Below are 15,000 nucleotides of genomic sequence, written 5' to 3'. Positions count from 1 at the left end.
ATACCGTTTTATTGAGAATGAAAATATAAAAAAGTGTATTGAGACCAGTTCTATTGTATGTAGTAAAAACATAGTCCTTAAGGAAGAAGGAAGAAGGCATTTTCGAAAGAACGGAAATGAGGATGGTAAGATGAATGGTTGGAATCTCATTGTTGGAAAGGTGACAGCGGAATATGTAATATAAGAGAGATGGCAAAAAAAAAAAAAAGCATACTGGAGATATTTTTGGACACATATAAAAGACAGAAGATTATCATATTGTGAAGGTAAAGTCACAGGAAGAAGGAGCGTCAAGAGAGAAAAAAAAAAGATGGAGAAACGAAGTGAAGTGTGAGATGAACAACCTATTGATTTAAACAGATGGTGCAATAGATAAAAATAGAAGAAAGATAACATGAATGGCTGACTCTGCAACACACTGGGATTAAGATCGCAAGAAGAAGAGCTGTCTGGGTTGGGACTTGGAACATCCATTCCTTGTGCGATGATGATCGACTGCCACTGCTATCAAGGGAACAGAGAAAACTGAGGGCAGAGGTGAGAAGATCTGGCAACAACACGATTAGTGAGAGTGAATACACCTATTACTAGCCAGACCACAATGACGATCACCATCTCCAGGGGGTAGCCATAGCTATATCTGGCAGATTCTAGTCCTCGTTAGTAAAGGTAACTCCAATTGGTGGGAGTATATTGAGACTGAAACATGTATTTGGATACATCTCTCTTATTACTGTGTGTGCTCCTACCGATGTAAGTAAACTTGATGTGAAAGAGATGTTCTATGCCAGACTCGCTTCTGTAGCAGATTGCTGTTCTCAGCAAGATATTCATGTTGTTCCTTGTGAGGTTCCGGAGATTGAGGATCTTGGGCACCTGGTATCAGCATCCCAACCTACATTGCTGAACAGTGATGTAAGTTATGCAGCCAAGGAGATCCACCACATCCTCTCGTCAGCATTCAGAGGATCCTTCAAATTTGCATGGTTTACTGGTATGTAAATAGGTTTTCTGTGGCTTTCTAGTTGTTTCTCGGTGATTGACAAAATGACTGACCCTGCAGCACTGTAGGATACCTTCAAATGTAAAACACTTGATGTAGCTCAGGAGCTAGGCAGAATTCTATCTTCCAGGAGACAGTTGAGGCCACGGATACATGTCACATAGCTGGGCTGGCTGGTGATTGGTATCTCTGTCTCACAGAACTTGGACAATACTGAGGAGGGACTAGGAACAGCATATCAGGAATCATGCCGAAGAGGTCGAAGGCCATCATCCTCCCTACCAAGCCCTGAAAATGCTAAAGTCTAAGCTCTCTTGACACACAACTGCAGTTTACTCAGCAGATGGGCAGATTATCTCATATCCTCTTGGGGTACTAGAGCATTGGGCTGAGTATTCAGAGCAGCTGTTTCAGATGAAGCCACTGATGGTGAGCATGGATGTGGTTGATGTGATCCAAGCACCTGATCCCCTCATCAGGGAGGATCCTCATACCCTGACAAAAGCTTGGGAGGCAATCTCTTAACTGAAGGGTAATAAGGTGTGGATATCTGTGGTAAACCTGATGAACTGCTGAAGTCTTGTGGTAAACCTATGGCTTGTAGATTCATGCTGTTCTAGCTGCTGTCTAGCAGTTCAGTGCTATTCCCACATACCTGTTGAGGGGCATAGTCTTCCCTTTTGAGAAAGAAAAAGGGGATTGCTGGGAATGCAGCAATCATCGAGCAAGACACCGTTTAGAATACTAGGCAAGGTGCTCACAATCATCCTTCTGAGATGCATTAAAGACCATCCACTGAGGCACCAGAGACTGGAGTAATCCTAATTATTGCACTTTGAGTCATTGATGAGCCCTGTTGAGAGTTCTGGCATTGGCAGCTTGCAGCCTATGTCAGTCGCAAGAAGGAGTTGGCTCCACCACACCACAAACCACTCTAGGAGATTCTGAGACTTAAAAGAATTCTTACTAAGATTTATGGATTGATAGTGAACCTATATTCTGGTGCTGAAAGTGCTGTAAAGTCTGCTCGGTTGCATGAATAATTTTTATTGTGAATTCTGTACCCTTGTTCTAATCTTTTTCAGTACTTGGATGGACTGGATGATGGGTAGAGCTGTCATCCAAAGTTAATGCAGAGCATGGTCACTTTCCTGATGATACTGCCACTCTAACTGCACCTCTGGAGATTCTAGTAGGGGCTCTCGATGTATTCAGCAAAGCTCTTGATTCTGGAGGTCTCTTAGTCTAAGACCGTTATCCAAGATTTCAGGGGGCGGTTAGGAGAACCTGCTCAGTTGATATATGCTTGTGGCATATATATGGAAGTTTTATATACCCTGGTAGTGTAGTCCTGACCATACTACATGGATTGGCCTGGTGGTAGGAGCCATGACCTTGCACAACAGGAGTAATTAGAGGACCAAGGACCTAGGAATCATGTCTTGCCACCTTTTGTAATTGGTCCTGGTGCCAGATTAAGAAGTATAGTTGGTAAAGTCATATGTCCAACTATGAGGAAATAGGAATGGCCTGTGCCCCTGCCTAGCAGCTTGCTAGGAGATATCCTTGTGGTTGGAAGCGGAAGGTAAATACGGCAGTGCACCCTTCCCGGCGTAAGCCAATTTCATTAGATTTTAACCCACTCATGATGGGGGCATTCCAGCCTTGCATGTTACAATGCCGGGGCTGTCGAACGCATAGGCCTAAATCAGTTAAATAAACGACGCTGTATGATGTCACCCAGCGAACGGGCCTTGAATGCGCGGTACCCGTGGTGTACCACCCATCCAGAGAGGGTTGATTATCTTTATTGAAAAAGTCTGATTTTTTTTTTCAACTATCGAATTATCAATTCAAGTCTGATTGACATCTAATAATTTGTAAGTGACAAACTTCTGTGAACTTTTATATTTAACACTCCTACAGTGCTATCACTTTTGTATTTTTATTTTATTTTAAAATACAAGCTATTCCTTCACTTACGTAACTAGGGCATCATATTAAATTCTAATTAGTATTAGTGGTCTTAAACTATATATAGACTCCTATATCGCACCATAACTCTAGTAAATAATCAAAACATAGAATATCTTAAGATACCCAAGCTGTAAACCATTATAGACGGGTTAATGCTAGAGACTATTAGTGTTTACAACCCCTTCCTTGTCTTTCCAGACAAGTTAACATTGTTTTCGTTATTTTCTTAAGTTTAATGATTTCCATTTTTCTTACCTGACTGTTCCTGGTGAACCCGTAGCCGACGAAACGCTCGTCAAATGGGGGCACATTAGCCTTCGTGACATAGATAGGTTCCCAGTAGTTCCTCCACGTAGTGATGTTGTAAAGCACCTGCAGTTTGTCTGTTATTTTGGTTCTCTCCCACTTAGCAAGGTTGGAATTGGCTTGATTGGGAGCGAAAGCCCTGATATGGAATCTCTGAGCTCGTCTTTTTATGATCAGCTGGCGAAGTTCGGCTTTGTCCTTCGGATTTGTGGTGACGGCAGTGTGGATTTCGTAGGTGGGGACGACAAAGGCGCACTTGTTGCACTGTGCCTCCGGGCTCTTGGCCAGGAACTCGTTGAGGTCGTCGGACATGTGGGGAATAGGGATCATGTCAACATCAGGCGTGAAAGCAAAATCGCTGGGACAACCCTCTCTTGCGACGTTCCTCAATAAGTTCTGCGGGTAACGAGAGTTCTTGATCATCTGCAGGAGCTCTTCCGACCGCAGCTCCCGGATCAGCTCCTGGTTGACAGTCTCCGGGGCATCGCAGTTGTATTCCTTGACGACGTCGTCCTTAATGGGAACGTACCTTGGTGGGTGTTTCGTCGGGTAGGCCACGTGAAAGCTCACTCGACTCATGCCCTCCGGGTTGCACGTCTTCAAGTACTTAATCATTCGCAGCGCGATCGTGTAGTCCGCGTCGGGGGTGAAGACCGCGACCGAGATGGGGCCGGACCACATCTCCGCCTGCTTGCTCAGCCAAAAGAGAAAGTCCACGGAGGTCTGGAGGGACATGCACACTTTCCAAGACGAAGTGACGTTTTCCCAGTGTTGTCCGGGGATGACGAACGGGTGAGTTTTAAACACTCGAGACTTATCCAGGAGGCCACGACTCATGTCGAAGGGAATGTTCCGGGATTCTGTGGTCTTCTGGCACTTGTTCACCTCCTGGTCTGAGCCGTTGACTGGCGAGTCCTCTGTCAGGAATTCCAGGACCTGCGGAGGAAGGCATGCTTGTTAAGCAATAGTTTGTATGATGTCTGTCGTGTACAAAGCCCCTATTTTTATCGTGTCTGGCTAAACTGGTATCTATGTTTTTCTATGTATTTACGTTGTCTCTATATTTATCTACCTTCAGTATTTATTTGTTTCTCTCTCTATATCTCTCTTCCTCACCCATCTACTTCTCCTACTTCATTCCTTTCCCTCCCTCTCCTCCCTCTCCGAGTGGCTTACCGGCGCCTCATCCGGCACATATTCATCAGGCAGGACGACGAATCTCTCCCGGACGCCCACGGGGCCAGAAAATATGGCCAAGTTGAGAAAGAGTCCGATAGCGGCATTTGCCAGTACAATGGCCATGTTTAACACAAGGAATTTCTTTGTCATCACCATCTGTGGAATAGAGAGATAAGACTTGTGATAAAAAGTCGTAACTGTAAGCATTTCCTGTTTAATTAATGTCAGTAGTATAGCGTGGCGTGTTTTATTGGCAAGAGTGAGAGAGAGAGAAGAGAGGGGAAAGGAAAGACAGAGAAGAGATATAAAGAGAGGGGAGAGAAGAGACGAACGAAAGAGAGAGGGGAGAAAAAGAGGAGAGAGGACAGAGAAGAGAAGAGAGATGGGATATGAGAAATGAGAGGGGAAACAATTGATAGGTTGGAATATATCACTTGGAGATATTTTCTATATTTACACACACACACACACACATATATATATATATATATATATATATATATATATATATATATATATATATATATATATATATATATATATATATATATATACATATATATATGTGTGTGTGTGTGTGTGTATGTATGTATGTATATATACATACATACATATACATATATATATATATATATATATTTATATATATATATATATATTTATATATACATATATGTGTGGGGGGGGAGGAATGATATATATTATATATATATATATACATATGTTTATATATATGTACATATTCATATATATACGTATATATATATGTATATATATATACATATATATATAAATATATATATTTATATATATATATACGTAATATATTATATATATATATATATATATATAATATATATAAATATATATATATAAGATATAGATATATATATATACATATATATAAAAATACACACACATATATATATATATATATATATATATATATATATGATATATATTTATATTTGTATATATATATATATATATATATATATATATATATATATATATATATATATATAATATATATATATATATATATATATATATATATATATATATATACATATACATACATATACATATACACATCTCCGCAGCCAGCCGCCACGAAGTGCTGTTGGAACTCTTTCAAAGAAGAGGTGAATAGCATAGGAAAATCCTATACAGTCTTCGGGTGTCTTTACCGTGGCTGAGAGTGTCAGTCCAGTGTTACTTATGAAAAACTAATTCACTAAGAAAGAGAGAAAGAGAATGTGAGGATTATATCGTATGTTTATATATAATATCGAATGCATCAACATACAAATGTTACATAAATACAAATTTTAGGCATTAAGTATGCCTCTCTTGAGCCAGGTCAGGTCAAAATTGACGGATAGATACTTTACACATAGTTATCTTACAATCATGTTGACCTTAATAAAGAGTGCCACGCCCTCTCATTCCAAGCTACGTTCCCGCGTAATCACTACTGGAGACAGCTGATGACAAAGCCCTCCATATAAGGGGGGATGTCTGGAACAAAGAGCCAAACCTGGATCGACTGCACTCCCGCTGCTGCCTGATTGTTCCTCCTGTTTATATGTGTCCTTTTAGTGCTTTATAACTGATCACTGTGCTGTAGTGATTATTACTGCTCGTGGACCAGAACGTAGGCTCTCTGCGTTGTGGAATAAATCTTATTTGTATAGATTCTTTGCCTGACATCAAATACTTGTTTTATGTGGGCTATTAGTTTCATCAGGCTAAGACACCCATCATAGAGAGAAAGAGAGAGAGATTCTATGGCAGTTAATTAACCCTTTCCCAGGGTAAAAAAAAAAAAAAAAAAAAAAAAAAGTTGCCGGAGGCCGGGTAGGTGAAGGATTAATCAACATACTTTTATTTCAAAATTAGCCAGTAATTCCGAAGTAGTGTGATGTAACTTAAATCTTGAATCAATAATCTTTTCTTTGACTTTAATTTAACTACAAGAATGAATTTTGGTAGGGCACATGTGTGGATTTGTATTTTGTGTAGAAAGGAATGTAACCCAAGTGCCAGTTTCTTTGTCCAAGGTTTAATGATTGTTGTACTATTGAAACAAGTGGAATAATTTCTTCCATGTAAATACACGACAGTTGCAGAAATTTAGCAAAAGTGAGTGAGCTCATCCCTCCTTCCCATATTTCTAATTGGAGCCCCTGTACAGATAACTGAGTTTTACACTTTGTTAATAAGACAAAGGAAGCTGTCTCTCAAACGCAGATTTCAAATAAATATATAAAAATGTGTGATTTTCTTCAAAAAGACACATTTCCCCCATTCTTTCTCTGATTTTGACTTAAAGGATACATTTCCTTTCTTGATTTTGACTGAGAGGAGACCTTTTTTTCCCCAGGTCTTGACTTAAAGGTCACAAATAATCTTCATGAGAATCATCAACAAAATGCGAGGTAAATTTTCCGAACAACGCCACGTTACGAAATACCACAAAAGTGGTATCGATGGATTCCTCTCAACCTCTACTATTCATATATAGTGAAATTAATGAGCGCTTGCACCCCTGGACCCCACAATCTGGGTCTCTTTTTTTAAGGCACTTCGTGCTACCTCGTCCTACTTCGGGGCATATTTCGCTTGCAAAATCTTAACCCAATGACCTACCTAACTTTGCCTAGTTTTGAATTAATCCCTAGCCAAAAGGGGGCCTCGCCCCCCCTGGACCCCCCCCCCCCTTTTTAGGGCACTTCGTGCAACATACCTTGGGCAAGATATCCCGAATTCACCATCCTCGCCCTGAAATTTAAACATGGCTTTGTTTACGTATTTACGGATAGTAGCAAGCTGTGAACTGGAAACCCCCAAGGAATTACCTGCATGTGCTGTTATGTTCTCTCAACAGATGGCGCAATATTCCCCATTGTTTACAGTATAATTGTAGAGTGCCCTCTATTGAGTGGTGGCGTCATCATCGGTCCTAGTTTCCTATCCTGAGGAATATATAAGACGAAGACTCGGTTGCTGTCATCATGGCGCAGTGTGAGGGTTATCCGTGGTCGCGGCATTTTCATCTACAGGACTAATTACGCATCATAAGTATTACGAAGTGGCCTGAATAGGGGAGATCCACCGGGGGACTTCAAAACTAGGCAAAGTGAGGTAGGTAGTTGGGTTAAGGTTTTCGTGATACCGAAGTAGCACGAGGTAGCACGAAGTGCCTTAAAAAGGGGGGGTCCAAGTGGGGGGGGCGAAGCCCCCCCTTGGCTAGGGCAAACTTCAAACCTAAACAAAGTTAGGTAGGTAATTGGTTAAGATTTTGCATACGAAATATGGCCGGAATTCATATTTTACCCCGTAATTTCCCTGATCTACTTCATCCCCTCCCCTACTATCGGGACCCAGATTGTGGGGTCCAGAGGTGGAATCGCGCATGATTTCCACTATGTATGAACAGTAGAGGTTGAGAGGAATCCATCGATACCATTTTTATGGTATTTCGTAACATTTTACCCCGCAATTTCCCTGATCTACTTCATGCCCTCCCTTACTATCGGGACCCAGATTGTGGGCTTCAGGGGTGCAAGCGCTCATTAATTTCACTATATATGAATAGTAGAGGTTGAGAGGAATCCATCGATCCCACTTTTGTGGTATTTCGTAACGCGGCGTTGTTCGGAAAATTTACCAAATGTGATTCTTCTTTGCCATTTCCCCTTGTCGTCCAGACTCTTGTAATTAATGCAAGAAAAAGAATCTACTGTTGACAGTATGGCCAACATCAATCAGCAACTTCAGTGCAAGGGTTGGATGTGAGTGCATTAAATTATCGCCGAAATGATAAGGTACTAGCAATTAATCTCGCTGCAAAATTAGCTTCTTCTTTGAGGTTTGTTTTCAGGTGTTTGAGATCATACTGTCTAAACACCGAGCTCAAGGCGTAGCGAAAGAAGATGAGGCTTAACGAGAACGAATGACGTCACAGTGCATAAGTCGTAAATCATTCTCCTTCATACATTTTAGACGTATATCTCCAAGAACTCTTTTTAGCAGTATCTGAGCAGAGTACAAGTAATCGGGAACATCCGGGGTGTCCATAGAGGTAACCTGGGATGGAAATAACACCTTAACCATTCACGACGCGGCGATTATTTGCCTATTGCTGCTCCTGCCGTGAAGATAAGACAGCGAGCTCGCACAGCCTCTGCCCTCCACGTGCGAGATCCCCTCCCGGCGTGATGCCGATTTGCGTCTCCTTGAGCGCTTTTCACCCGCCCGATTTTATGAGATGCTGACAGGCCCGAGTTTATGAGATGCTGGCAGTTTTTTTCCACTTTTTTTGACAAGTTACGAACAAATGTGTCTATACAAATACAACTGCTATGAGTATATACAAACGTGAACGGGTATTTAGAAGGAGAAATCATGACAGGAAGGGTAAGATGTATTATTTAAAGTTTGTATTGAATTATTGCTTTTAAACAATAAAATAAAATTTATATATTTTACTGAAATTAACATTTAATGCTAGTATTTTCGTAAGAATTAGCTAGTACAATAATATCAACCTCGTAGATAATGATGAATTCGCACTTGACATGAGCGAATAATGATCTTAATAATGAATAATGGTAAAAATGATTAACTGATCCGCATCGGGAATATTCCATTCAGTCTTCAATTGGATAGATGGTTTGCAGGCCTTAGCATCTGTGGCTGTATGTAGGGAATTGTTTTACGCAATATTGCATAAGACCGGCGAAGTTATAGCGTATGTAATAAGTATGAATTCGCACCAGAGTCATACAAATAATGAAAAAGTATTGTAATTATGAAGCTAATCCGAGATGAGAATATCTTGTGCAATAATTAACTCGTTGGATAAGACTCAACGAAACAAAAAGTCTTATGGCAGCCCTAGCTCTGTGGCTATATGTCGGGAAAGTCTTTTGCGGCTAATCGCGTTTGTTCGACATGTGATTTGCTTAAGCTTAACTAGTGTATATGATAAATGAAGAAAATAAATACTATGCGAATTTTTTACTTTATTGAGACAGTTTAAAATATAGCAAATACAAACTAATTGAGAATGATAATGAATTATAGTTAATATGAGTAATGAAAGGAGAAAACATAATTAATTTTCCATATTCCAAATGGTTAATATGAATATAAAAATGAAGGGAAAGAGAATAGTGCGCTAACTATATCTCTCTCACAATATGATTGCGAAGATTTAACAAACCCAAATGAACGTTATCCGATTGTGCAATAAATCCCGCACGTTTGTGAAGGAACGTTGGTCTTCAAAATAGCGGTTTTGTGGGGCATCAGGATTGACAAGGCTGGTTTACCAAGCCTTTCTGAAGGTTCCGTCGTCGTGCCATGGTGGCCTTCCTTGCTTAAAAAAAAAGAAAAAAAAAGAAAAGAAAAAAAATATATATATCTACCTAATTTCAAAGTTTAATAGGGAGGGTTGAGGGAGAATACATACGCATAGGGGGAGGGGAAAAAAGTAAAAGCTGTGACCTGACGTCTGTCCTAAATGGCGGAGCGGGGAGGGGAGAGAGGGGGGGGGAGGGGATTTATTAACGGAATATTCCTTAATGGAAATGTCAGGAACTGAGACTCCAATCCCAGTGGAGACATTGCAGTAGATTGCAAGTGGGGGTCATTGTGAGGGGGATGTAGAATTTCTTCTATATATTTCAAAAACTGAGACTTCAATTCTGATGTTAAAGTCATGGATTTAGGTCCTGGCAACTTGTCATTTTAAACATTTACATGAATTCTATACCATGGTGCAGATATTTTTGTTTCTAGACTATTAAGACCGTCAATGTTCCACATATTGAAGTTGAGGATAGTCTGGGCAGTTTTGGCAGTTGGATCGCATTAGAATGAAATATCGAGGCCGAAGAAACTTGACTCTGTATCCTGTTGCATACAACTTGAATACAATGAAACATATGCCGTATACATAAAAAAAAAAAAAAAATACAAATTGAATCTCATTTACCAGAGCTTGGAAATTTATGATGTGGGTTGAAGCTTCAAGATTTTGATACCGAATACGGTGTTGATTTGGGTGACAAGATTGTGGATTATGGGGAGATCTAGTTCTTTACTTTCCAGAGATTTAGTAGTCTTTCGGTAGCCAAGTTTAGTTTCCATAGCCTTGTTTTGGATTCGCATATGCAATCACGGACCGAACTAAAGAAATATACATCAACCTCAGGACTCTGAGGGGGGGGGGGCACCAACATATCTGTTACATATATACTGTAATGGTCTTTAACATTCCAAGAAAAGTTCTTTGATATCTGGAATAATTTCCTATCCACCTATCCTAGGAATATAAGACAGTTGACGAGGTCTAGATATATGCTCGGTCTTGATAGGGTTGATTACGAGGCCAAGAGAAATACACTTTCTGCTGAATATCCTGAGGACAGATTCTCTCCGGTCAAATCCCTGTCATCCACATATGATGTGATATTGCATAGGTTTCCTATCTCACTGTTGAGACTGCAGAGAGAATGTACAAGTATATGAAATGGTATAGGATACAAGCTGTGAAGCTAGTACAGTGGTATCGCGTCGGCCTCACAAACGTGTGGTCAGCAGATCGAGCCCCGCCCAAGTTCGTGTGTTTCCACTGTCGCCTGGCGGTTGCTGCTGTGGCTGGACATCACGGTGGGTAAGGACCAAGCTCAGTGTCACTCTCGTGCTAGCAATTGTTAGCACAGAATCGCGAGTCGTCACTAGCTAACACAGGCTGGCCTTGTCATAGTCCAGGTGAATCATCTGCTCCACATATCTGGATTGTCCTTATCCTGTGCTTTAACTTCCCTTGATGATAAATAATCCTTTATCCATAGCAGGAACTTTGTTAGTGCATGGAGAATTGTTTTGGGGGAGGCTTTGTCAATAGCACCCTTAAAATATATGAAGTATGATTGCTATATTTTGCTTCCACTTAGGTACTGTGCTATCCACTTTTGTGTTCCTTTCCCTTTTTGGAACCCAAAGACAGATGGGTGAGTTTGGTCTTTGATCTGATGGAGAAGAAGAAAGAGGGAGTAAAAGAAAAAGAGGGAGAGAGAGAAAGAGAAAGAGAGAGAGAGAGGTAGAGATGTGGACCCTGAAATAAGTCATAAAAGCTCCGATTTGTACAAGGATAAGGGTAAACCAGATTTACGGAGCAGATGCACTGAGGCGAGCCTGTTCGTGTCAGCATGTGATGACACGTGACATAGTGTGCCAACATGTGCTGACTAAGCATGGTCCTTACCCAACGAAGTGCCCAGCCACGTCAAGAACCACCAGGCTATTGTGGAAACTCACGAGCTTGGAAGGGGCTCGATCTGCCAACCATGGGAATAGGAGACTTGCGCAAGCGAGATATATATATAGATATATATTGCTAACGATTTACTGGCCGTGTCAGACACAGTATTAGGCATCATATAATTTTCTATTGTATCTGCGTATCTACAAATACCTCCATTCTCTCCAACCACTTGATAAAAAGTAGATAATAAGCAATATTAGGACAGCGTTATAATGCGCTTGTCGTTTACCCTACATATTGTATACACGATAAAGCTTTGAGAAATGAGAGGAGAAAAAGAGAAGTTTTATTTGCAAGAGATAAATACTTGTTCCGATATTATAGATTTACCAGACATGAGAGTTTATGTGCAATTCTTGTGTCTTGTCATAGACGAACATTCTTTTATACTTAAATATATATATGAGAAAGATAGATAGAGGGAGAGAAAAAGCTTGCATGTGCAGATTTGATTATCAAAGTAATGATTGTACGATGTACATTAATACACTCCCTAATTCTTTCAATCAATGTATATATACATATATATATATATATATATATATACATATATATATATATGTATATACATACATACATACATATATATATATATATATATATATATATATACATATATATATATATGTATATACATACATACATACATATATATATATATATATATATATATGTATATATATATATATACATGCATATATATCTGTATCTCTCTATTTGTCTATCTTTCTATCCATCCAGCTATCTATCCATCTCTAATCATTTACATTTTTCTCGCTCTCACTCTCTCTCTCCCTCGCCCTCGCCCTCTCCCTCTCCCCCAGCCTCTCTCTCTCTCTTTCTCCTTTTCCTTCTCTCTCTCCCTCTCACTCCCCCTAATGACCCTAGCCTCTAATTGGTAATTACGCCTAAAAGGCTGACTGTTGATTGGTAAGTTCGAATTAGTGCTGCCATCTGGGATCATCCCATCGAACTACGGTTGTGATGTTTACTTTCGTTTACGATGTGCCTACGATATAGTATTTATTTTCTGAGTATTGGGGATTTACGACCTCGTAGCGACTTCGTACCGGTACTAACGAGAGCGTCACCCACTGCGAGGTCTTAAATTGTGAGAGTTTTCAGTATCCAGCCCTTGGTCCTTACAATGACCACCAAACGACAGTGGAAACTCACGAGCTAGGACGGGGCTCGATCTGCCGACCATGAGAACATGAGGCCGGCGCGCTACCACTGTACTGGTCTGACAGCTAGAGAGAGAGAGAGAGAGAGAGAGAGAGAGAGAGAGAGAGAGAGAGAGAGAGAGAGAGAGAGAGAGAGAGAGAGAGAGAGAGAGAGAGAGAGAGAGAGAGAGAGAGAGAGAGAGAGAGAGAGAGAGAGAGAGAGAGAGAGAGAGAGAGAGAGAGAGAGAGAGAGAGAGAGAGAGAGAGAATTATAAATAATATCGAACCCCGCCCACCTTTCAACTAATTGAATAAAACCGTAGTTGGGGGAAAGTCTGAAAGTCGAGACATAATCTGGCCATACAAAGGATACATCCGAAATAAATAACACAAACACAAAAATCTTGAAACGAACATGCAGAAACACGCACACACACACACACACACACATATATACACACACAACCACACACAGATCGCACGCACTCAAAAGACACACGCACACAGAAAAAACAAAACACAAAGTATGCAATACCGCAAACACACACACACATACACATACACACCACGCACTAACACACACGCCCAACAAAGGCTTCCCAAAGCATCAACAAATACATACGAATTTGTCTAAATTAGGAATGCGAAATCCTTTACATTTTATTATCTTTGTCAGCCAATTTGCATTTGCGCTGCACTTCCGTTTTCGTAAGAAATACTTCCGTGAATAATGACCAGTCATTGTTTTTCTATGGTGGATAACTTCTGGTGATGTCGATGGTGATGACAGTGTTAATTAGGTAGATGAGGATAATGATGATAATGATAATGACAGTGTCAGTAATGAAGGTGTTAATAGTGTTGATAGTAATAAGAATGATGATGATAATGATCATGATAGTAATAATGATAATAGTAATAAGAATCATAATGATAATGATAATAACAACACAAAGGATGATGATAACAAAATAATGAAAATACTAATAACAATAATATAAAATTGTGATGATAATGATAATAACTTACAATAGCAATATGATACAATACATAATACTGATAACAAGGAAAAGACTAATAATAAAAAAATGCAAAATCAGTAATGATAAGGACAACAACAAAAATAAAGGCAATAATAATAATAATAATAATAATGGTAATACTATTAGTAATGACAGTTAAAATAATGAATAAATGATAGTGGATGATGATAAAACATCATTATGATAATGATAATTCCAATAGTAATGATAACAATAATAATTATACCTATAAATATGGTAACGATCATAATAATAATGATAATGGTAATAATAGGGATAATGATAATAACAATAATGACTGTGATAATAATAATCATAGTATGACGATAATAATGACAACAATTATAACAATAGCAAAGATAACAATGATAAGAATAATTAAAATCGATACTAATGTAATGATAGTAATGATAATAGTAATAATAATAAGAAAAAAAGTAGTAATAACAATAGTAATAATAATAATAACTGTTTAAAATAATGATAAGGATAATAATGATAATAATAATAATGATATTAATGATAATAACAATGTCTATGAGAATAGCGATAATAATAATGATAATCATAATATGATAACAATAATGATAATCATACAATAAAAATAAATGACTATGGTAACCATGACAACACTAGCAGCATCAACAATATCACAACACTAACAATCATAATGACAATAATGACAACAATGATAGTAATAATAATGGTAATAATAATGATGACAATAACAATTACGGTGGAAATAAGACAGTAACAGTGGACGAATTTGAAAATATTTTGACAAGTATATTAAACAAGCGATGCTCGGCCAACTAATATTATAACCTTACTTTTTTCTTCCATAATTGGATTTGCCGTAATTCGTAGCTTTGATAAAGTCAATCAACTGGATTCCTTTTCTTTTTCGTTTCTTTTGTCTCCTGTGTATTGCACTCTTTTATCAAGTTCAAAATAATTCATCAGTGGGTCATTTTTTATCTCTCATTCTAG

The 15,000-nt window shown here is 38.9% G+C and overlaps 1 protein-coding gene across 4 annotated transcripts in view; it reads right to left on the bottom strand.

The window, feature by feature from the left end:
- Positions 1-15,000, bottom strand: part of LOC122256583 (beta-1,4-glucuronyltransferase 1) — a 51,566-nt gene that overhangs the window by 3,185 nt on the left and 33,381 nt on the right. For 3 of the 4 annotated variants that reach the window (XM_086551599.1, XM_086551550.1, XM_043021376.2), the window contains 2 exons: positions 4,463-4,621; positions 3,236-4,222 (listed from right to left, as the gene is read on the bottom strand). In XM_086551599.1, the coding sequence (XP_086407725.1) occupies positions 3,236-4,222; positions 4,463-4,621 (1,146 nt within the window). Of the gene's footprint in view, positions 1-3,235; positions 4,223-4,462; positions 4,622-7,214; positions 7,283-15,000 lie in introns of those variants that run through there. The other variant, XM_043021375.2, reaches the window with a different exon arrangement.

The sequence above is a fragment of the Penaeus japonicus genome, unplaced genomic scaffold, assembly GCF_977035675.1.
Source record: "Penaeus japonicus unplaced genomic scaffold, GWHDUDI00000001_assembly GWHDUDI00000001, whole genome shotgun sequence".
Lineage (NCBI taxonomy): Eukaryota > Metazoa > Arthropoda > Malacostraca > Decapoda > Penaeidae > Penaeus > Penaeus japonicus.
The sequence above is the reverse complement of the archived record's forward strand: the minus strand, read 5'-3'. Positions and strand labels throughout refer to the sequence as shown.